Genomic DNA, 22,090 nt, shown 5'->3' on the forward strand with positions numbered 1-22,090 from the left:
TCAATTCCACTTTCAGATCAACTAAGTTATCTGCCTTCTCTCTGGTAGAGTCTGAAGCAGCATCAGCGTTCATGTTCTCACCTAATTGGAAAGGCTGTTCTTCACTATCGTCATCTTCATATTGAAATTTGTCTTTGTCATTTTAATACCTCTTTTACGCTCCCACGTATACCTTTTGGTATTGGTTACAATTCAGTACCATTTGCCTTCAATGCGGCTTTAAATGTGTGTCCAGCTCCCGATCACCACCATTATGCATTCCTTGGTAGTTCCATTCAACCAGGCAGAAGTGCCTTCCCTTTGCTTTGCAATGAGCATGCATTTAATCAATGCTTTCAGAATCACCTCCCTGGTTCATAGAACGTACAGTGCAGAAGGGGGCCATTCGGCCCATCAAGTCTGCACGGACCCACTTAAGCCCTCACTTCCACCCTATCCCCGTAACCCAATAACCCCATCTTATCTTTTTGGTCACTAAGTGCAATTTATCATGACCAATCCACCTAACTTGCACGTCTTTGGGCTGTGGTAGGAAACCGGAGCACCCGGAGGAAACCCACAGACACGGGGAGAACGTGCAGACTCCGTACAGACAGTGACCCAGCGGGGAATCGAACCTGGGACCCTGGCGCTGTGAAGCCACAGTGCTATCCACTTGTGCTATCATGCTGCCCTCAAATTGAGCCATACTCAAACCTACCTAAAGTTTATCCTTTTAAAATTAGGAATTTTGTTTAAGTAGCCTCTCTAACCTTACAAAAAAAAAATCCAAACTATAATTTTTAAATACAATCATGTTATGATTACTCAACTTAAATGGACAAACAGCTCATCTGCCCGTTAGACTTCATAAGCGTAAAAGGTGCAGTTGATATTGCCTATGATTGGCATTGTGAAGTCAGCTTGAAAGGAGGGATGGGCAGGTGTGAAGCCTCCAGAATCAAAAAAGTCATGAGAACAGTGGGACAAACCTCTCCATGTTGCGTAATAAGCCATGGGCAATTAGAGAATCTGTTATCACTGGACTTAGTTCCATAGAAGTATTGACACACACAGCATTAAAAGCCTTAAATGAAAATTGAACTCAATTTGAAGACCAAAATACAGTCATTACAAGAATTTCAAATCAATACCACAATAAATCAAGTGCATCCAAGCCCTTTGTTTTAAAATGTCACACAAGTGCATATTGTGAAGCCTTACAACACAAATACGTTTGCAAATTAATGGAAACATCCAGTGAAATTTTCTTATTGTGATTGATTTGGCCAGCAACTCAAATGATCAGTATGTCAGAAGGCAGCAATATTATCAGTTCTGTCTTGCATAATGTGTACTGCACTGCTGAGCAGAACTACTGATCACTCTGATATTCTAAATGGCTGTTTAGGTAGTTGCTCACCCCTTGTTACTGATATACTGCTCAAAATTGTAATGCAAAGACATATTAGCACTTTTACTTCATTGCATTCTCTCCATTCAAACCAGCATTGTTTAGTTGCTTATAACCCCATGTAGATGATTTTACTCTGAAGTCTGGGAAAGTCAGCTATCACGGTTATTCTTCTAGATTTTCAATAGATAGTACAGTTTCCTGCCTGCAAATTGGCTGCAATGAGGCGCTTGTTAGCTTCTGTAGAATGGTTGTAATCATTTGCTGGCAGGTATGCGCAAATGATGTCATGAAAGACAATAGTCAGTCATGTATGAAAGCAACTTGCATTGTGTCAGGACATCAATAGTAGCAAGAAACTGCTACCGCCAAAGCAGTAGGATTACTGGTCCAAGGAAGACCTCTGATGATCAGGAAGATGCAGTATGGAGAAAACTGTTTCATGCAACATTTTAAAATAAAATTTGGCAAATGCATCTTCTGTTACCATTAATTACACAAGGCCGGTCATACAACAACTTCTCAATAGAAAGCAACTGAGGCATCGTCAGGATATTTTGCAGATAACCGGTTATGAACTTGTTAGGCTGGTGTATTCTGGACAATTCCAGGCACAATGCTTCTGGAAAGATGCAAAGGACCTAAAGAGTAGAGGTTTCCCAGGATGTTACAAGATAAGAGGGATATAATTTAAGAGGATTTGCAATGGGTAGATCATGCTTGATGAACCTGATTGAGTTCGTTTGAAGAGAGGATTAAAGCACTTTTTAATGATCTGTAGATGAATGCAAATATTTCTAAGCCACTTCACATGGTGAAATTACTAGACCTCGTGGATAGAAAAGTTAGTTTTCACTTTTTTCACCCCCATTCAGCATTTATTGCCCATCCCGAATTGCCATTGAGAAGGTTTGGTGAGCTGCCTGCTTGAACCTTTGCAGTCTCCGAGGCGCATACACAAGAGTACTGTTGGGGGGGGGGGGGGGGGGGGGGGGGGGGGTGGTTCCACAATTTTGACCCAGCGACAGTGAAGGAACAGCGATGTATTTCCAAGTCAGGACGGGGAGAGGCTTGGAGGGAAACTTCCAGGTGGTGCTTTTCTCAAGTGTTTGTTGCCCTTATTTTCTAGATGGCAGTGGTCACGGGTTTGGAAGGTGCAGTTGCAGGAGCCTTGGTGAGTTCCTGCAGTACATCTTGCAGATGGTACACATTGGTGCCACTGTGTGTCGGTGGTGGAGGGAGTGAATGTTGAGGATAGAGTGCCAAGAGAACTGCTTTGCCCTGGATGGTGTCAAACTTTGTGTTGTTGGAACTGCATTCATCCAGGCAACTGGAAAGTATTTCATTATACCGCTGACTTGTGCCTTGTAGGTGATGGACTGGCGTTGGGGAGTTACTTGCTGCAGGATTCCTGGCCTCTGACCTTTCCGTAGCCGCAGAAGGTATATTGCTAGTCCAGTTCAGTTTCTGGTGAATGTTAACCCCCAAGATGTTGATAGTGGGGGATTCAGTGATAATAAAGCCATTGAATGCCATGGGTGATGGTTAGATTCTCTTGTTGGAGATGGTCATTGCTTGGCCCATGTGTAGCGCAAATGTTACTTGCCACTTGTCAGCCAAGAGTGGACATTGTCCAAGTCTTGCTGCACTTGGACAGCTTTAGTATCTGATGAATTGTACATGAGTTGGACATTGAGCAGTCATCGGCAAATATTTCCACTTCTGACCTGATATAGAAGGAAGATGTTTACACACAGTGTTCGATTCCTTCTTCCTCACCCAGTAGCATCACGTCTGGCACACCGTGGTTTTGCACGGAACCAGTGTCAGGCACACATGCTCCACCATAATCAATGGCAAGGCTTTCTGTGTTGTGTTTCAAAGTGTGATTTTTTTCAGACACAACTCCAGCAGTGGAAGTTAGAAAAAAATTAAAACAATGGAATGCCATGATGCCAAATTCAGAACTCCACCAAATAGCGGAAATTTCTCATCCCTGAAAGGCTTTCATAGAATGGCCTCCTTCTGCCGTGTAACAATTCTGTTATTCTGAACAAGGAATTGAAGGCAAATTACTGACCTGTAGCAAATGGATTGCAATGTAGGCAAGAAAAGACTAGATTAGAGTTCTTTCCAAATGGTGAAAAGCTAGAAACAGCACAGGTCCAGATGCAATAACCAAAAAGAAAATGCTGGAAAATCTCAGCAGGTCTGGCAGTATCTGTAGGGAGAGAAAAGGGCTAACGTTTCGGGTCCAGATGACCCTTTGTCAAAGCTCCAGATGCAATAGATCATTGTATGTCAAAAACAAGTACAGAAAATAATCAAAGGGACTAATGGAATTCTGAACGTTAAATACAGAGGACTATAATACAAAGGGGTCGAATTCATGCTTCAGCTATACAAAGCCCTAGTTAGATGACTCCTGGAGTATTGTGAACAGTGTGGGCACGATTTAGAAAGGATATATTTGCCCTTTGAGAAAGGACAGTATATATTTATCAAAACTGCACCTGGACACTGCCTGCAAAGTAGGCCAAGACTAAGGTTCAAGGACTCCCTGAAGGCGAACCCAAGGAAATGTGACATGGTCATCACAGAAATAAAAAATGCACAAGAGAGAACTACCTGGGGTGCAATCTCAAGTTGTTTCCTTTGTACAGCAAATAATACAGGCAGCTAAGATCAAAGGATAAATTGGAAAGGCTGGGCAGTCCCAACAATATCAGATGATTAATCTGATCCGCACTGTGGAAAGTCATGCAGGACTACAATTGGGTTCCACAGCCTCATTAGAACATGCAAGAAACGGACACCTTCGATAACAAAGGGAAACCGGCAATGACGGCCTGGACTCCAAGGAATAAATGACACAGAGACACTGCACGAACTAAGATTGTATTCTCTGGAATTTAAAAGATTAAGGAACAATCTAATCAACATTTGTACAATATTAAGGAGAACTGATGTAATAAAATATAAATAGTTTATCTTATTCTATGGAGAAATCAGCAAAGGGGGCTTCATAGTCTAAAACTCAAGAACCAGGCCTTTCAAGATTAAAGTTAGAAAACACACAAAAGGGGGGCAGATGTTTGGAACTCGCTTCTGCAGATGACTGTTAGGTCAATGAGATTGTGGAGCTATACAGTAGGCATGTGGATCTGTATTTCACGGGGGTCGATGATATTGCTCATGTGTCCTCCCACATTGCAAGAGTCGACCAGCATCTGGAAAAAAGCCCACCCTGCAACTATAACATGCTGGTCACGGACTGAACAGGCTGAGAGTGGGACGCTGCCCCTCAACTCTAGCATTGCCAGAACTTTGCTGCTGGGACTGGAAGCAGGACCAAGCAGAACTTCGATGGATCCTGGAACCGGGCCAAGTTCCTTGATTTTAAGGCGGAGAGATAATCGGACTGCCTGGGTGAGGGTTGGTGGCAGCAAGGAACGGGGGTGGGCTTTGGCGGCTAGATGGGAAGGAACGAGAGGTAACATCTGGCAGGGGGTGTGCACCCCCCGAAGCATGACCCTCCCTCCCTTCCAGTCTTTTTACAACTTGTCTTTAAAAGGTGGGCTGCCCACTCCACCCATCATTGCATGGAAGCATGGGGAGCATATTTAGCTGCTGGTTTCGATGTTTATTCACCTACTGTATTACATGCAGCCCAGGATTTTGACCCAGTGACAGCGACATAGTTCCAAGTCAAGATGGTGTGTGGCTTAGAGGGAACTTGGGGGTGGTGGTGTTCCCATCCACCTGCTGCCCTTTTTCTTCTAGGTGGCAGAAGTCACTGGGTTTGGACCTTTTATCAAAGTAGCCTTGGTGAGTTGCTCAATGCATCTTGTGATTGGTACACACAGTCACTCTGGACTGGTGGTGAAGGGAGAAAATTTACAGTATAGGACAGGGTGCTGATCAAGTGGGCTGGTTTAACTTGGATAGCATTGAGCCAGTGTTGTTGGAGCTGCAAACATCCAGCAAGTGGAAAATATTTACTTTCACTCTAGACATGCAGATAGATGCTGGGCAGACCTTGGAAAAGAGGTTAAGTCACTCACTTCAGATGCGCTGACCTGCTCTGTCGCCACTCAATTTATATGGCTGGTCCAATTCAGTTTCTGGTCAATGGCAACCAACCCCACAGATGTTAATGGTAAAGCCATTGAACAAAGGGAAATGGTTAAATTCTCGCTCATTGAGTCATTGCCTAGCATGAATGTTACTTGCCACAAATGAGCCCATGCCTGACTATTGTTTAGGTCTTGTTGCACTTGGACATGAACTGCTTCATTATCTAGGGTTCAAATTAGTACAGAGAACTGCAATCATCAGCAAATATCCCCACCCAATATAACAATGAAGGCAAGGTTATTCATGAAGAGCCAAAGATGGCTGAGCCAAGGATACTACCAGGAGTTAGGAACTCCTACAGTGATGTCTTAGGGCCATCTCCTTTAAACTAGGTACAACTCCAACCATTGGAAAGTTTTCCCCAATTCCCATTGACTCAAGTTTTGTTAGGACTCCTTGAAGCCACACTTGGCCAATGTTGTCATATCAAGGCAGTCACTCTCACCTCATCTCTGAAATTCAGCTCTTTGCCCATGTTTGGACCAAGGTTGCAGTGAGGACTGAGCAGAGTTACCATGCCAGAATCCAAATTGAGCATTGATAAGCAGGTTATTGCGGAGAGAGTCCTGCTCAACAGCAGCGTCAACACACCTTCTCTATTTATGATTGTGAGTTAACGGAGTGGGAGGTAATTGGTTGGATTAGATTTGTCCTATTTCTGGATGGGACGTACCTAGGCAGTTTTACACATTGTTGGATGGATGCCAGTCTTGTAGCTGTACTGGAACAGCTTGGCTAGGGGCTAGTTCTTTCTGGAGTTCTAGTCTTCAGTAACACTTCAGGACTGTTATCAGGAACCATAGCCATTGCTGTATCCAGTATATTCAGCTGTTTATATCACATGGTGGGCATTGAGACTGCCAAGATTGCCTACAGAAGGCCAACATAGAATCAATGGGGTGATTGGCCATAATGGCACAATGCATCAAATTGCCTGCAGCCTGGCATCTGTGATGCTGGAAACTTCAAGAAGAGAGAGAGATAGGTAATCGACTCAGCACTTCTGGATGAATATGGTTGCAAATATTTCAGTGTTGTCTTTTACACTGATGTGCTAAGCTCCTCCCTCGTTCACGATGGGGATATTTGTGGACTTTCCTATTCCAGATTGGCTGTTTAATTGTCCGCAACCATTCATGCCTGGGTGCAGCAGGACAACGCAAAACAGACATGATCTTCATTGCAACTATGAGAAATGCAGGGAACAGCCTTCTTTGATCTTATAAAGGCCTTCAATGCTATCAACCACAAGGGATTATGGAGAGTCCTCCTCAGTTTTGGTTGTCCCTAAAGGTTTTTCACCATCTTCCACCTGCTCCATGATTACATGCAAGCCATGTTCCTAGCCAATGCATCCACCGCAGACCCAATTCACATTCAGACGAGGGTCAAGCGAGGCTGTGTCATCGCACCAATGATCTTCTCGGTCTTCCTTGTTGCAATGCTCCATTTCTCTCTCGGGGTGCTCCCCAATGGACTAGAGTTAAACCACAGAACAAACGGGAATCTGTTCAACCTCCGCCGCCTGCTGCCAGGTCCAATGTCGTCCCATTCTCTGTCATTGAATTACAGTATGCAGACAATGCTCGTGTCTGCACACACCGAAGCTGACTTCCAACGCATTAACTACACCTTCACTGAGGCATACAAGAGCATGGGCCTTACATTAAAGATCTGAAAGACAAAGGTCCTCTACCAACCTGTCCCCACACAGCACTACCCCCTAGTTAGCGAAGTCCACGACAAGGCCTTGGACAATGTGTATCACTTTCCAAAGCTTGGAGAATACTGTCAAAAGTGCAGAGAGTGACAAGATTCAACACCGCCTTCAATGCGCCAGCGCGGCCTTCGCCCGCCAGAGGAAGAGAATTTTTGTCAGCAAGGACCTCAGACCAGGCACCAAGTTCATGGTTTACAGAGCAGTAGTGATACCTGCCCTCCTATATGGCTCAGAGACATGGGTTATGGGGCAGCACGGCGGCTCACAGCCCCAGAGACCCGGGTTCAATTCCAACATTGGATGGCTGTCTATGTCGCGACAATTGGAGGATTTTAGGAACATTGGCTTCTAAATTTAAAAAAATATATACATTATTAGATTTTTCCCATTTTAACAAATTAACAGTTATACATATAAAACACATATTTACAGAATGAGACGGTTCTGATGTACAATTTACATGTACCCCTTTCATCAGCCCCCCCTCTTCTCTCTCTCCTCCTCCCTCCCCCCTTTTGTTAATCCGGCTCCATCTTGGCACCTTCTTCCGCCCTGGGTATTGTATTCTTTTTTCAGTTTGTGAATGTTGCTGTTGCCAACCCCCCCCTTGTTCTTATCTGTTCTGTGTGATCCTGTTTGCCCTCATTACTCCCTCCTCCCTTCCTATTCACTATTGGTTTCTAACAGGTCTTGGAACAGGCTGATGAATAGCCCCCATGCTTTGTGGAAGCCCTTGTCCAAACCTCGGATGGAGTATTTGATCTTCTCCAAGTGGAGAAATTCCAACAGTTCTGTCAGCCAGTCTGCAGCTGTGGATGGCGCTAATCACCAGCCGAGCAAGATTCTCTGGCATGCAATTAAGGAACAAAAAGCAAGGGCATCGGCCCTCTTCCCCATATGTAGTTCTGGCTGGTCTGACACCCCGAAGATTACCACTTCGGGCATGGCTCCACCCTCACCCCCATAACCGTGAACATTACTTTGAAGAAGGCTGTCCAGAACCTGACAAGTCTGGGGCAGGCCCAGAACATGTGGCTTCCAAATATTGGAACAAGTTATGAGTTCTGTTCTGCAGTGGTCATGGTTTTAAAAAGGATTTTGTTTTGCTTTGAAGAAACAGCAGGTGGAATTTACAAGGTATGTGTATTTTAGTCTAGGCCAATGTGGTTTGACTGGGGAGGTCCCTAGGAAGTTAATGTGCTTTTGCAGCCTGCAGGGATAATTTATTTTTTAGGTAGGGAGAGGAGGTCATTGTTAGGTGGAGTAAAGAAAGCAGAGAGGCAGTGGGTTTGGAGATACTTTGAGAGAGAGGAGCTGAGTTCTGATCTGCCGGACTCCGAGTCCACAATTCTTTCCAAGTAGGATAGTTTAAACAAAAAGAGCAATAACATTTTAAAGCGGAGCAGTCTTGCCAGAAGACAAGGATGAGGCAGAAACAACCCAATTGATGCAGCTATTTGAAGACATTCAGCCAGAGTCTGAAGGGGTTCGAACTATAGCCAGAATCTGTTCTCTACTGCAAGTATTACTAAGTCCTGCTAATTTTAAGCTGGAGGAGGAATGCCATGTTTCTTTTCTTGTTATTTAATGGGAAATTGAATAATTATGCCAAAGGGTAATAGTATAGTTATGCCAAGGGGTAATTGTATAGTTATGCTAATGCTTAATTGTCTAGTTATGCTAAGGGATAATTATATTGTTGTGCTAAGGGGTAATTGTATAGTTATGCTTAGGGGTAATTGCAAGCTGTTCTTTTTGGTTGTGAAGTTAAAGGTTTAATATTGTATTTATAATAAAGCTTTGTTTTAGAAATACCAAAGCCCTATTTTTTTTAATGCAATCATTCCTGGACTGAATGATTCTTTCTGCGCAGTCTAAACTAAAATATTGGGGTTTCCATCCAGTATCCTAGCCACTATTGGGGTCTGGTCTGAGATTGTAATAGTGTGGTGTTTTGTATGTTCTCCCAGTGTCTGCATGGGTTTCCTCCAGGTACTCCGGTTTGCTCCCACAGTCCAAAGATGTACAGGCTAGGTGGATTGGCCATGCTAAATTGCTTCTTAGTGTCCAACAGTTAGGTAGGGTTATGGGGAGAAGAAGGTGGAGAAGTGAGCTTGGATAGGGTGCTATTTTGGAAGGTCAGTACAGGCTTGAAGGGCCGAACAGCCTCCTTCCGCACTGTAGGGATCCTATGTACAGCAGGCCCCTCAAAATCCTGGAGAAGTACCACTAACGCGGCCTACACAGATCCTGCAAATCCATTGGCAGGATAGGTGCATCAACATCAATGTTCTCGCTCAAGCCAATATTCCCAACTTTGAAGCATTGGCCACGCTTGATCAGGTCTGCTGGAGAGGCCACATCATCTGCAAGGCACAGTTTAAAGAGAGTGCGGGAGCATGGAAAAAAAGTTGTCTAAAGGAGAGAAAAGTGTTGTGCTTAATAGTTGCAGGCTGGAGAGATCTAAACAGGTGCTGTTTCCCAGCACAAATCTTGGGCCAATATTCAGTGACCTGGGTTTAAGTACTTGCCACAAAAATAAGTAGTTTGGTGAACTGTAAAGTCAGCCGTATGCATACCTTCATTCCAACAAAGCAAGGTGCAGGGAGAAGCAAGAGGTGTTTGAATTTGAGGTTTTCACAAAAGAAAATCAGGAAAACTCATTTCCAATTATGTTTGAGTTATTAACCACAGGGCATAAATAGATCACCACCCAAGAAAGTGAAGAATATTTTTAATTTTATGCAGAGGGCTGTTAGAACAAGAAATGTCCCATCAGAAAGTTAAAGAAATAGAACCCATAATTGTTTTCAAAAGGAAACTGGATCGATATTTGTAAGATTTAAATGGTATGGGAAAGTTCAAGGGAAAAAAATAGTCTTTGCAAGAGATGGCATATGCTAATGAGCCAAATCAATAACTACCAATTGGGCTGCGAGATTAATAAATAGCACCCATATACAAGATTAGAAGAGTCAGTCAGTCAAGTTAGGATGAGTTTGTTTCCCGCATCTCAAGAGGCTTGATGAAGCAACCAAATTCAGGGGCTGTCTTAAAAGAGTAGGAAAATCTTTACCAGACTGAGGAACAGTCCACGGTAACATGGTGGTTAGCACAATTGCTTCACAGCTCCAGGGTCCCAGGTTCGATACCCGGCTTGGGTCACTGTCTGTGCGGAGTCTGCACGTTCTCCCCATGTCTACGTGGGTTTCCTCCGGGTGCTCCGGTTTGCTCCCACAGTCCAAAGATGTGCAGGTTAGGTGGATTGGCCATGTTAAATTGCCCTTAGTGTCCAAAACTGCCCTTAGTGTTGGGTGGGGTTACTGGGTTATGGGGATAGGGTGGGGGTGTAGGCTTGGGTAGGGTGCTCTTTCCAAGAGCTGGTGCAGACTCGATGGGCAGAATGGCCTCCTTCTGCACTGTAAATTCTATGATGATAATTTTTACATTTGAATAGAAATTATTTCAATAGAATATTTCACTTACCTCTGAGCCAATGTAAGCCTTCCCTTGAATAAGTTCAGGTGCTGCATAAGCAGGACTCCCACAGCATGTTTTTAAATGGTAATTTAAACCACCCTGAAATAGATAGAACTGAAGCTGTAATAGGATACAAGACTACTACAAACTCTCATGTCAAGTTTACTTTGCCAATTTTATCCCTTATTGTAACTTCCACTCCAAAATTCATCAGCTTCTGTTTGGATACACTGGCATTCCTCATATACCTTCCCAGGTTACCCTAGTCAGCTTTTCCTAATGTCTACTTTCCAATAGCAGTGATAGGAGGATAACCAAAATCTAGTTGCTAGCTCCCTCCATTTTCCAGAGATGCCAAAGAATGTTACTTTACTGAGAGCAATAGGAGCCCCAAAATACTTGCAAGCTTTTATCAGTTAATGAGTAACACATCACCTTTATAGACTACCAAAAGATCATTCAAATCAACTTGGTCCCATCATAGATATGACAACATTAAATATATTTACCTGGTTAGGAACTGAAGGCCAAAGAATTAAGGTAAGTATATTTCTTGATCATTTTGAAGGGTTAAATTGCAACAAGCTTGATTTGCATCAGTGGAGCAAACATAACGAGGCAACGTCAATTATAGGAAGATTTGTGCACAACTGCCTTCTTGATACTAGTTTCATTGGGATCAGTCTTTTCTCCAGTCATAATGTACTGAAATCCCATCAGGTTAATCTTAAGAATAGAATTTACAAAGACACCAGACACTCAGCACCTTGCTGATGTATCGAATAGCGTATCCTTGTGTCAGATCCATGTTGCTGCTTCTCAGGGGTAAGAGGGTTCAGGGTTTTGAGGCTATTTACCGAGCCATTCCTTTATAACTACAGGATGTCCCAAAGCACTTCAAAACCATTCAATGGTTCAGTGTTGTTATGTAGGCGGATACAACAAAATTAGACACAGCAATTCTCTTAAAATAGAAAATAAGGTCAGTTAAATATGGTTTTTCATCATTTTGATTGAGGGAGGAATGGTGGGGAAGATACTGGGAGAACTCCATATTTCTTCAGAAAATGTCATAGCACCTTTCAAGGCTATATGGACAGAACGGCTCAGTTAAAAGACAGCACTTTCAACAACATAACATTCTGTCAGTATCACACTGTAGTGGTGATTTAAATACAGATGTGGAGCTCTTTAAAAATGCATTTTTCATATGTTGAAAGTTGTTAGTTTCAAGGATCTGTAGATTGTTGGCAGATTATCACTCTTGATTCTCTTAGGATAGCATTTTAAGTGTGAGCAAAGTTAAAAACTACAGCTGCACAAGTCCATTTGCAGAAAAGAGCTTGTAGCATGCTCAATTTGGATTAGTCTTTAAAAAGTCTTTAAAACGAGAAGCAGGGAGGAATTAACAGCTGAAGGGTTGAAATAAATACTTATTTCTATATCCTGTCAAGGGTACTCCTCAGACACTGAAGCAGCCCACGTGAAAATGCAACAAGACCTGGACAATATCCAGGCTTCGGCCGACAAGTGGCAAGTAACATTTGCGCCACACAAGTGCCAGGCAATGACTATCTCCAATAAAAGAGAATCAAACCGTCAGCCCCTGGCATTCAATGGCATTATCATCACCGAATCCCCCACTATCAACATCCTGGGGTTACCATTGACCAGAAACTGGACTGGACTAGCCATATAAATACTGTGGCTACAACAGGTCAGAAGTTAGGAATCCTGGGGCAAGTAATTCACCTCCCAACTCCCCATAGTCTGTGCACCTACAAGGTACAAGTCAGAAGAAGTGTGATGGAATACTCCCCACTTGTCTGGATAAGTGCAGCTCCAACAACATGAGATTGGACCCATCCAGGACAAAGCAGGCCGCTTGATTGGCACCCCTTTCACAAACATTCACTCCCTCCACCACCGATGCACTGTAGCAGCAGCATGTATCATCTCCAAGATGCACTGCAAGAACTCACCGAGGCTCATTAGGCAGCATCTTCCAAATCCACGACCACTACCATCTAGAAGGACAAGGGCAACAGATCCCTGGGAACCCGGTCACCTGGAGATTCCCCTCCAAGTCACTCACCATCCTGACTTGGAATTTCTTCACCGTCACTGGGTCAAAATCCTGGAACTGTCTCTGGGTCAAAATCCTGGAACTCCTTCCCTGACAGCACTGTGGGTGTACCTACACCACATGAACTGCAGCGGGTCAAGAAGGCAGCTCACCACCACCACCTTCTCAAGGGCAATTAGGGATAGGCAACAAATGCTGGCCTAGCCAGCGAAGCCCACCGTTGATAAAAATGAATTAAAACAACAGATATTGCACCCTCTACAACCAGGCTGAAGCAGTGACCTTTATTGTTGCTGGCAGCTCATGAAACCTATGGCACCAACGCACTTTGCCCACAAACATTTGCTGCTGCTGCTTGCAGCTAATCCTTCCAAATCTGTTGTCATGGTACATCACATTTCTGTCTTGCACCATCCTCATAGAATTGTGGCTCATCTGCAATTGTTCTGCAATGTCTGTCATCCAGTTACACCTAGGGTGACTCATCTTTCTGCTGCCCTCCATTTTGCCCTCCAGAAGAGATCGCTGTAACTTTTCAGCTTTGATCAAATGGCTGAAATGCTGACATTTTCTTTTCTGGATGTCACATTACGAGTTTGGACATGATTTGACGGCCTCATCGCACTTGGCTTGGTGTCAGGATGAGGCCATTGAATCTCACAAGAGGCTTCCCTCTCATGAGATTTGCGACGCTCGAAACGTCTCACAAGATGTCACAATCTGGATCTGGTGCTCGCTGGGCGTGATCCAAATTTGAATATTTAAATGATCCAACAGGCTAATTTAGGTATGTGTTCACGGGATTCTCCCGGTTCCTGGGACTGAATGGCTGGGCCTGGGAGACCTCGCCAGGTTGCCACAAATGTGGGCCGATCGTAATGGTATTTTGGAGCCGGGGGGGTGGGTGTCTCCCAGGTCATTGGTGACCCCTGCATGGTCGGGGACAAGCCAGAGTGCCCCTGGTACCAGATTGACACTGCCAGGGATTGGGCATGTGGGGCCTTTTGGAGATTTGGGTGTGGTGATCTACTGTGTAACTGTGTGCGCCTGTATTAGGGGATGTACAGTAGTACCTATACTACACATTCGCTGGTAGCCCCTGCCGGCTAGCTCCGCCCACAAGAAGCCATATAAATATGCACGACTTCTCGTGAACAGCCATTCTACCAGCTGCAGTTGGAAGACAAACATCTAACTGTAATAAAGCCTCTATTGTACCAATTTGAGTCTTTAGTACGATTGATAGCGCATCAATTTATTACAGTTAGATTTTCTGCATCATGGACATCAGGATCAAACCAGATCGCTTGCAGCTGGATCCGCACTCGCCAAACGCCAGAAAGGACTATAATCACTGGCTGGCTTGCTTTGAGGCCTATATCAACTCAGCGACCCCCGTGCCGACGGAAGCTCAGAAAATCCAGGTTCTCTTCTCCAGGTTGAGCTCCAGCGTGTTTCCGCTGATACAGGATGCCCCGAATTACGCAGACACCAAGGACCTCCTTAAAGAAAGCTACGTTCAGAAGGCGAACGCTCTATTCGCAAGGCACATACTCCCCACTCGCGTACAACTACCTGGTGAGTCGATTGAAGACCCCACAACGTGCGCACCATGGGCGCCGCCATCTTGTCCCGCGCCCGCAACATGCGCCACCATCTTCTCCCCCACAGGTCCTTCGGACATCGCCATCGCCACCAGTTTGTCTCCCCCTCAGGACTGGACCGCTGGACCCGGGTCGCTGTCGCTCCTCATCGGACTCCTCGGACGACCGCCCGCTGCTTGCCTCCGTGACGCTGGACCAGTCCCGTCCTCACAACCTGGCCACCGCTTCGACGACGGTGCTAATCAACGGCCACGCGACCTCCTGCCTACTGGACTCCGGGAGCACCGAAAGCTTCATCCACCCGGACATGGTAAGGCGCTGCTCCCTCGTGGTCCACCCCGCCAACCAACGGGTCTCCCTGGCATCCAGATCCCACTCTGTCCCAATCCGAGGTTTCGGTGTGGACAACCTCACTGTCCAAGGCGTTGAATTCAGCGGTTTCCGCCTGTACGTTCTCCCCAATTTCTGTGCTACACTATTACTGGGTCTGGATTTTCAATGTAACCTCCAGAGTCTCACCCTCAAATTCGGCGGGCCCCTACCCCCACTCACCGTTTGCGGCCTCACGACCCTCAAGGTTGACCCTCCCTCCCGCTTTGCCAATCTGACTGTGGATTGCAAGCCTGTCGCCACCAGGAGCAGACAGTACAGCGCCCAGGACAAGGCCTTCATCAGGTCCGAGGTCCAGCGGCTGCTTCGGGAGGGTATTATCAAGGCCAGCAATAGCCCCTGGAGAGCCCAAGTGGTAGTGGTTAAAACTGGGGAGAAACACAGGATGGTTGTGGACTACAGCCAGACCATCAATCGGTACACGCAGCTCGACACATACCACCTCCCTCGCATATCTGATATGGTCAATCAGATTGCACAGTACCGAGTCTTCTCAACGATTGACCTTAAATCCGCATACCACCAGCTCCCCATCCGCAAATCGAACCGTGCATACACTGCCTTCGAGGCGGACGGTCGCCTCTATCAATTTCTTAGGGTACCTGGCCGGCAGGAGATTCACTCTCCTCACTGACCAGCAGTCGGTAGCCTTCATGTTCAACAACACGCAGCGGGGCAAGATCAAAAACGATAAAATCTTGCGGTGGAGAATCGAGCTCTCCACTTACAATTACGAGATCTTGTATAGCCCCGGCAAGCTCAATGAGCCCCCAGACGCCCTCTCTCGAGGTACATGTGCCAGCGCACAAGTAGACCAGCTCCGTGCCCTGCACGACAGCCTTTACCACCAGGGGGTCACTTAGTTGTACCACCTCGTCAAAGCCCGCAATCTGCCCTACTCCGTCGAGGAAGTACGGACAGTCACCAGAGACTGCCAGGTCTGTGCGGAGTGCAAGCCGCACTTCTACCGGCCAGATCGCGCGCGCCTGGTGAAAGCGTCCCGCCCCTTTGAACGCCACAGCGTGGATTTCAAAGGGCCCCTCCTCTCCACCGACCGCAACACATATATCCTTAGTGTGGTCGATGAATTCTCCAGGTTCACCTTCGCCATCCCGTGCCCGGATACGACGTCTGCCACCATCATAAAGGCCCTCAACTCCATCTTCGCCCTGTTCGGTTTCCCTGACTACATCCACAGCGACAGGGGATCCTCATTCATGAGCGATGAGCTGCGTCAGTTCCTGCTCAGCAGGGGTATCGCCTCCAGCAGGATGACAAGCTACAACCCCCAGGGAAACGGGCAGGTAGAGAGAGAGAACGGGACGGTATGGAGGGCCGTCCAGCTGGCCCTACAGTCCAGAAACCTCCCAGCTGCTCGCTGGCAGCAGGTCCTCCCGGATGCACTGCACTCCATCTACTGTGCACTGCCACGAATAACACACCTCGTGAACGTTTTTTTACCTTCCCTAGGAAGTCCACATCTGTGGTGTCGCTCCCGACTTGGCTCGCAGCTCCAGGACCGGTTCTACTGCGTAGGCATGTCCAACTCCACAAGGCGGACTCCTTGGTGGACAGGGTACACCTGCTCCACGCCAACCCCCAGTATGCCTACGTGGAGCTCCCCGACAGCCGCCAGGATACGGTCTTGCTCACGGACCTGGCTCCCTCGGGTGCCACTCCCACTCACCTCCCCACCCATGCGCCACCCGCACTCCCAGCATCAGCCCCACCAGGTCCATCCCTCCTTCCCCGCCCACGCTAGAGGACGAGGAAGATTTTGGCATGCTCCCGGAGTCATCCAACTACTGGCCAGCACCAACACCGCCAGCACCGACGTAGTCGACACCGCCTGTACCGGCATCACCACCACCGTTACGTCGCTCCCAGTGAACCGTCAAACCACCGAACAGGCTTAATCTCTGACGGGCACCGGATTACAAGATGGACACTTATTTTTTTCCCTCCCCTCTGTAAATAATTCACAATTCTGTATATAGTTCCACGCCACCCCCGCCGGACTCATTTTTATCAGGGGGTGAATGTGGTGATCCACTGTGTAACTGTATGTGTGCGCCTGTATTAGGGGATGTACAGTAGTACCTATACTACAGGTTCGCCGGTAGCCCCTGCCGGCTAGCTCCGTCCACAAGGAGCCGTATAAATATGCATGACTTCTCCTGAGCAGCCATTCTACCAGCTGCAGTCGGAGGGCAAACATCTAACTGTAATAAAGTCTCTATTGTACCAATTAGAGTCTTTAGTACGATTGATAGCGCATCATTGGGTGAGGCTTTTTCCGATTAAATCAGACCCTTCTTTTTGCTCTTGCAATTTCAAGCACCTTCGCATTTGTCTTATTGCCAGCATTTGGAATTTTTAGCACATGCCTTAACATCCAGATTTCAGATGCCTCTATTTTCTTTCACAGATCTTACTTATTGTCCAGGTTACTGAGGCATACAGGAAAGTGGATAGAATGTAGCATCTTATGATTTTTTTCCTGGTTCCAGTTTGAGCACCAGAAAACCAAAAGTACAATGGCTGCAGAAAATATGGATAATATAAACTTTTCAAAATACAACATTGAAGATCAACTACTCATGGCTAATTTTCTGGTCACCAGGATGAACACAAATATGCACTGCAGGGATATCAATTTGTCAGTGTTGAAGGTTCAAAAGGCATTTGGCCAAAAATCAATAAATCACACCAATTAAATTGTTGTGGGTGAAGCCTAAATGTTGCCAGAATTTTCCACTGAAAATGCATCAACAGCTTCACAAAATTAAGTGTACAACAAACTTTTTGCAGGACCGCTGTACTTACTTTTGGTTTCGCGCATAGGCCAAAATCAATTAGTTTTAAATTATGATCTTCATCTATCAGTAGATTTTCCTATGGAAGAAAAAAGTTAGATTACTTAATGCAAACACAGAAACTGAAATGCTGGTCTTGCATCAAGATCTGTCCACCATGATTAATAAGTGCTGGAAAATCAGGAGTTGAATCGTGAACTGCATGAGAGGATAGAAACCATCTCTCCAAACCCCAAGAGAACTCTGCATGTCCAAAACATATGCTCCAAAACGCTGCTCCATCATTACAGCTCCAGCATGTTCAATTGCTGTAAACCCTGATCCTACTCAGCCCGCTTTGCAAGTTAATAATTCCGTTAAATTACCTTCATGTAGAGGTCACATGTTACCCTACAACGTACTATTATACAATAGTGAAATAGGAGTATGCAAGTGTCATGGGAGTCCAGAGGCTCTCCAGGAAATTACACATACTGCACATAGCTGTGAACAGAGCAGAGAACAACGTGGGCCTTATTCCAGCCAACAGAATATCCAGCCTGAGAATTAAGATAAGGATAAAATTACAAGCACATAACATTGTCAATCTTTATCTGGTTGGATCTCCAAGCAATATTCCTAAATGATAAGTTGCTGTAATTTTTCAGTGCTTTATAGTTATACTGCAAGTTTACTTAATAAATCCACTTAGTTCATGAAACGGTTGTTTCCGTTTCATACACTCACCTACACTTCCCAACTACATTCATAGGTCACAGAGGTTCTCTGTTTGCAGCTGAGTCTGTCTGGCTAATGTATCATATAATGTAATGAGCTATACCATATAACAGTTCCAACAAGACAACCCTGCAAAGGTCCAAGTGATTTAAAGCACTAAGAGTCAATCTAAATACATAACACCCACAATATATCATTTAAAATTGCAATATCTAACAGAGTGAATTTTCTTTCTGTAGGTTCCTCCAGTAACTAAAAATAATTTTGACTGGAATTCTGCGCTATGTTTCTACTCCTGGTAGCATGTTATATTACCATGATTGGTAACGGTTGTATTCTTTGTCCTTTCTTCCAGAATGACCCGATGTAGTGTTGACAAAGAATATATCAATCGAAAGATTGAAACAAAACTAATGTATTAATACACTACTAATTAAATGAAGTTGGAACACTCCACTGAGCTACAGATAATAATTAAATGATATTGAATCTGTCTTACAGTACTCAATAATCTATTGTGATGTTGAACGAAGTAAATAATGGCATGATGGGAAAACTGGTCAACTACTGGGTACAATGCAAGAAAAGCGGACTTTGCATGACCTAAAGCCGGAATAAGATCAGAGAAGGTCAAGCTGATCCGAAATGCCTGGGCTCCGTAAATTCTGATAAGATTAACTCGTCATAACCCAAAACAGTCTAAATATGACAAGATAAGGTCAGAACAAGTCTCCTCCGACTTTTAAATATTCGATCAAAGGACAAGATAATGGTACGAGTGATGAGACAGAGAGTCCTGAAAGGTCAGCAAGGTGACGCCTGTTTTATGATATTGCTTATGTTTGTACTTCTGATCTAATTCCTGATCAAGCTGTAGTCACGTAATCCTGTTTCTGATAATGTATAAATACTGAGCTGATTCTCTGTGAAAGCGCGGACTTGAGTAGGAATCAGCAGTGACACTCCCTGCTCTCCGACCTCAACTTTCCGCCAAAACTGCATGCAGTCTGTATGAAAATAAATTCTTGTTATGTTTTCTTAACGAGCGTTGTTGAATCTTTCTACCACAGTCCAGAAGCGGGGAAAATATTGACTTCTACACTATCTAGTTATTAACTACACTATGATCTAACCTCGTGCTATCCCTATCTACTCTAAGCTTCTTCTTGTGCTTTCACCATGCTTCTCCTTGTACTATTCCCAGAATTCCCTGAGAGGCTGTCTTAAATACGGAGAAGTAGTAACACCCTGTAGTGTTTGATTTACACAGTTGCAATCATTAATCCTTCACTAACCTGACTAGATGCATATCATTACATTCTGCAGATCGGATATTTTCATTTCTTGTATTGAATCTCTAGCAGTTTCCATTGCAACTTGTTCTTGTGTGTCTGGCATTAGTGGAATAGCATGCACACGATTATTACTCACCTTACTATTCCAATATTGACTATTGTAAATGGCATGCTATTTTCACACTGTTTCCTCTTCTCTTGGGAGATAGAAAATACCATGCCAATTAAAAGTACTAGATTTATCCAGATTAAATAATGCAGGGTTTCCCAAACTTTTCCAGCCACTGACCTTTTGACCTCCCTAGAGTACTGATGGAACCCTTAAGAAAGATTCTTATTGTATTGAAAAGTTAATTTCAGATTTCAGACATGCGTATACACATAGACTCACCTCTCCTCTCTCACACACACACTCCCCTTTCAGTCCCAGCCCCCCTTGGCCTATACATGCAATCTACCTTGCTCTCCCGTCTGGTAACCTTCACTCCCAGCCTTGCGTGTGAGTTTAAATATTTTTCCGGTATTTCCAGCTCTTCCAGAGGCCGGCTTCTCAGTGCATTGGCCTCTAATAGGCTGGCCAGTGCACTCATCAGTAGCGAACAAAGTGAAAGAAATACCTTCAATTGATCAAGCTGGAAGAGCAGCTTATCTTTTCTTAATTTAAACAGCCGGACCTACTGCATCACGACTGGGTGAGCCTTGCAAAACCCCAGGGCTCCTTGGAACCCAATTTGGGAAACACTGAAAAAATACATGGAACTTTACTGGGCAGCAGAGAGATACAGCACAGTAAAATTTAAAGAACTTATTTTCAGAACACAGGCCATGATTAGAGCTTGGAAACAGAACATAAAGTTTAAATATCTGGACGTCTTTTATGTTTTCTTCACAGGTTACCTGCCCAAGGTTAGAATATTGTTCTCTTTTCTCTCTTTAAACTAGAGTATTAATTTCAAATTAGGGATAGTACAGCTATAGGCAAATTCATAAGAGTGTTTAGAGGTCTAGAGGTATTAATTAAAATGCACAGTTTAAACAGGACATTAACTAGATTGTCAACAAGTCAACAGAGTTTGTTTTTCATACATTATGGATGGGCATCAGAGTACTGCTTGCAATTCTTGTGCCATATAGGAACTTCAGGGCGCTTGATGAGTCGGGGAGGGGGGGGGGGGGGGGGGGGGGGGGCACACCACCATCTGTGTAGGAAGTGTCTCCAGCCAGAGCTCAGGATTTTGGAGCTTGGTCAACTGGAGTCACTGAGGAACATCAGGGAGGATGGGAATTTCCTGGATTGTAAGTTCAAGGAGGTAATCACACCCCCCATGCAGTGGGAGTTAAGGATAATGATAGTAGGTAGCTGACCATCTGGAAGCAAAGGACTGGAACTTTGGGCTGTGGGTCACTGTGGTGATTGTCCCTTTAAGGGCAACACAGAGGAGTAAGGGTCACCTGGCCTGTGCGAGCTATCGGGACGAAAGAGTGTGGAATCACCCCATGTTGAGAGGTTTCTAGGCAAAGACACACATTAGGAGCTAGCTGCAGCCATGAGGCTGTTGTATTCTTATGAATAAATAACTTTTGTTTTCATTGATAAAGTCTTTGAAAGTTCATCTTTACATCTGGTGACAAGGATAAATTATTTTGAAACTGACTCTGGCTCGACACCTGTGAGTATCATGTTCTAATCGAAGTCTGAAGTACTCATCAGAGTGCCTCATTTTGGGCGAACAGCTGACTTTTTGACTCCATTTGACTTCTCCTCTGAGGACTGGACACAATAAGTCGAGCCCTTGGCTATTATTTTCAAGCAAACAAAATAGGGGAGGAGGCAAAATTCAAAGCAATTCTCCTACGTGTTTGTGGAACTCAGACAAAGAACAAAGAAAAGTACAGAACAAAGAACAATACAGCACAGGAAAAGGCCCTTCGGCCCTCCTAGCCTGTGCCGATCGTGATGCCCTAACTAAAAAAAACCTTAAAGAACAAGACCTATAACCTTATTTGCAGTTTTACAGCCCCAACCGTGCAGGACTCCAAATCCTTTAGTGAGCTTGTAGATTTAGTGAGCTTGTGGATTTGGTGAAGGCTCAATTGCAACCTCAACCATCAGTCATACTCCAGAGATTCAAATTTAATTCGAGGGCAAGAGCCCCAGGCAAATTGGTGATGACTTACATTACTAAACTTTCTTTTAAAAAAATTTTTTTTTACAGTACCCAATTATTTTTTTCCAATTAAGGGGCAATTTAGCGTGGCCAATCCACCTAAGCTGCACATCGTTGGGTTGTGGGGGTGAAACCCACGCAGACACTGGGAGAATGTGCAAACTCCACATGGACAGTGACCCAGGGCCAGGAATCGAACTGGGTCCTCAGCGCCGTAGTGCCAGTGATAATTTACATCACTAAACTGAAGCAATTATCGGAGTATTGCAATTTTGGGCCACTCC

At 44.9% G+C, this 22,090-nt stretch overlaps 1 protein-coding gene across 6 annotated transcripts in view; it reads right to left on the reverse strand.

Annotated features, from left to right (window-relative positions):
• melk (maternal embryonic leucine zipper kinase) overlaps window positions 1-22,090 on the reverse strand; it is a 126,175-nt gene that overhangs the window by 58,613 nt on the left and 45,472 nt on the right. For 5 of the 6 annotated variants that reach the window (XM_038804553.1, XM_038804554.1, XM_038804555.1 and 2 more), the window contains exons 6-7: window positions 17,637-17,705; window positions 10,737-10,829 (exon numbers count right to left, since the gene is read on the reverse strand). In XM_038804553.1, the coding sequence (XP_038660481.1) occupies window positions 10,737-10,829; window positions 17,637-17,705 (162 nt within the window). The remainder of the gene's footprint in view (window positions 1-10,736; window positions 10,830-17,636; window positions 17,706-22,090) is intronic. The other variant, XM_038804558.1, reaches the window with a different exon arrangement.

The sequence above is a fragment of the Scyliorhinus canicula genome, chromosome 8 (assembly GCF_902713615.1).
Source record: "Scyliorhinus canicula chromosome 8, sScyCan1.1, whole genome shotgun sequence".
In the NCBI taxonomy this organism is placed as follows: Eukaryota; Metazoa; Chordata; class Chondrichthyes; order Carcharhiniformes; family Scyliorhinidae; genus Scyliorhinus; species Scyliorhinus canicula.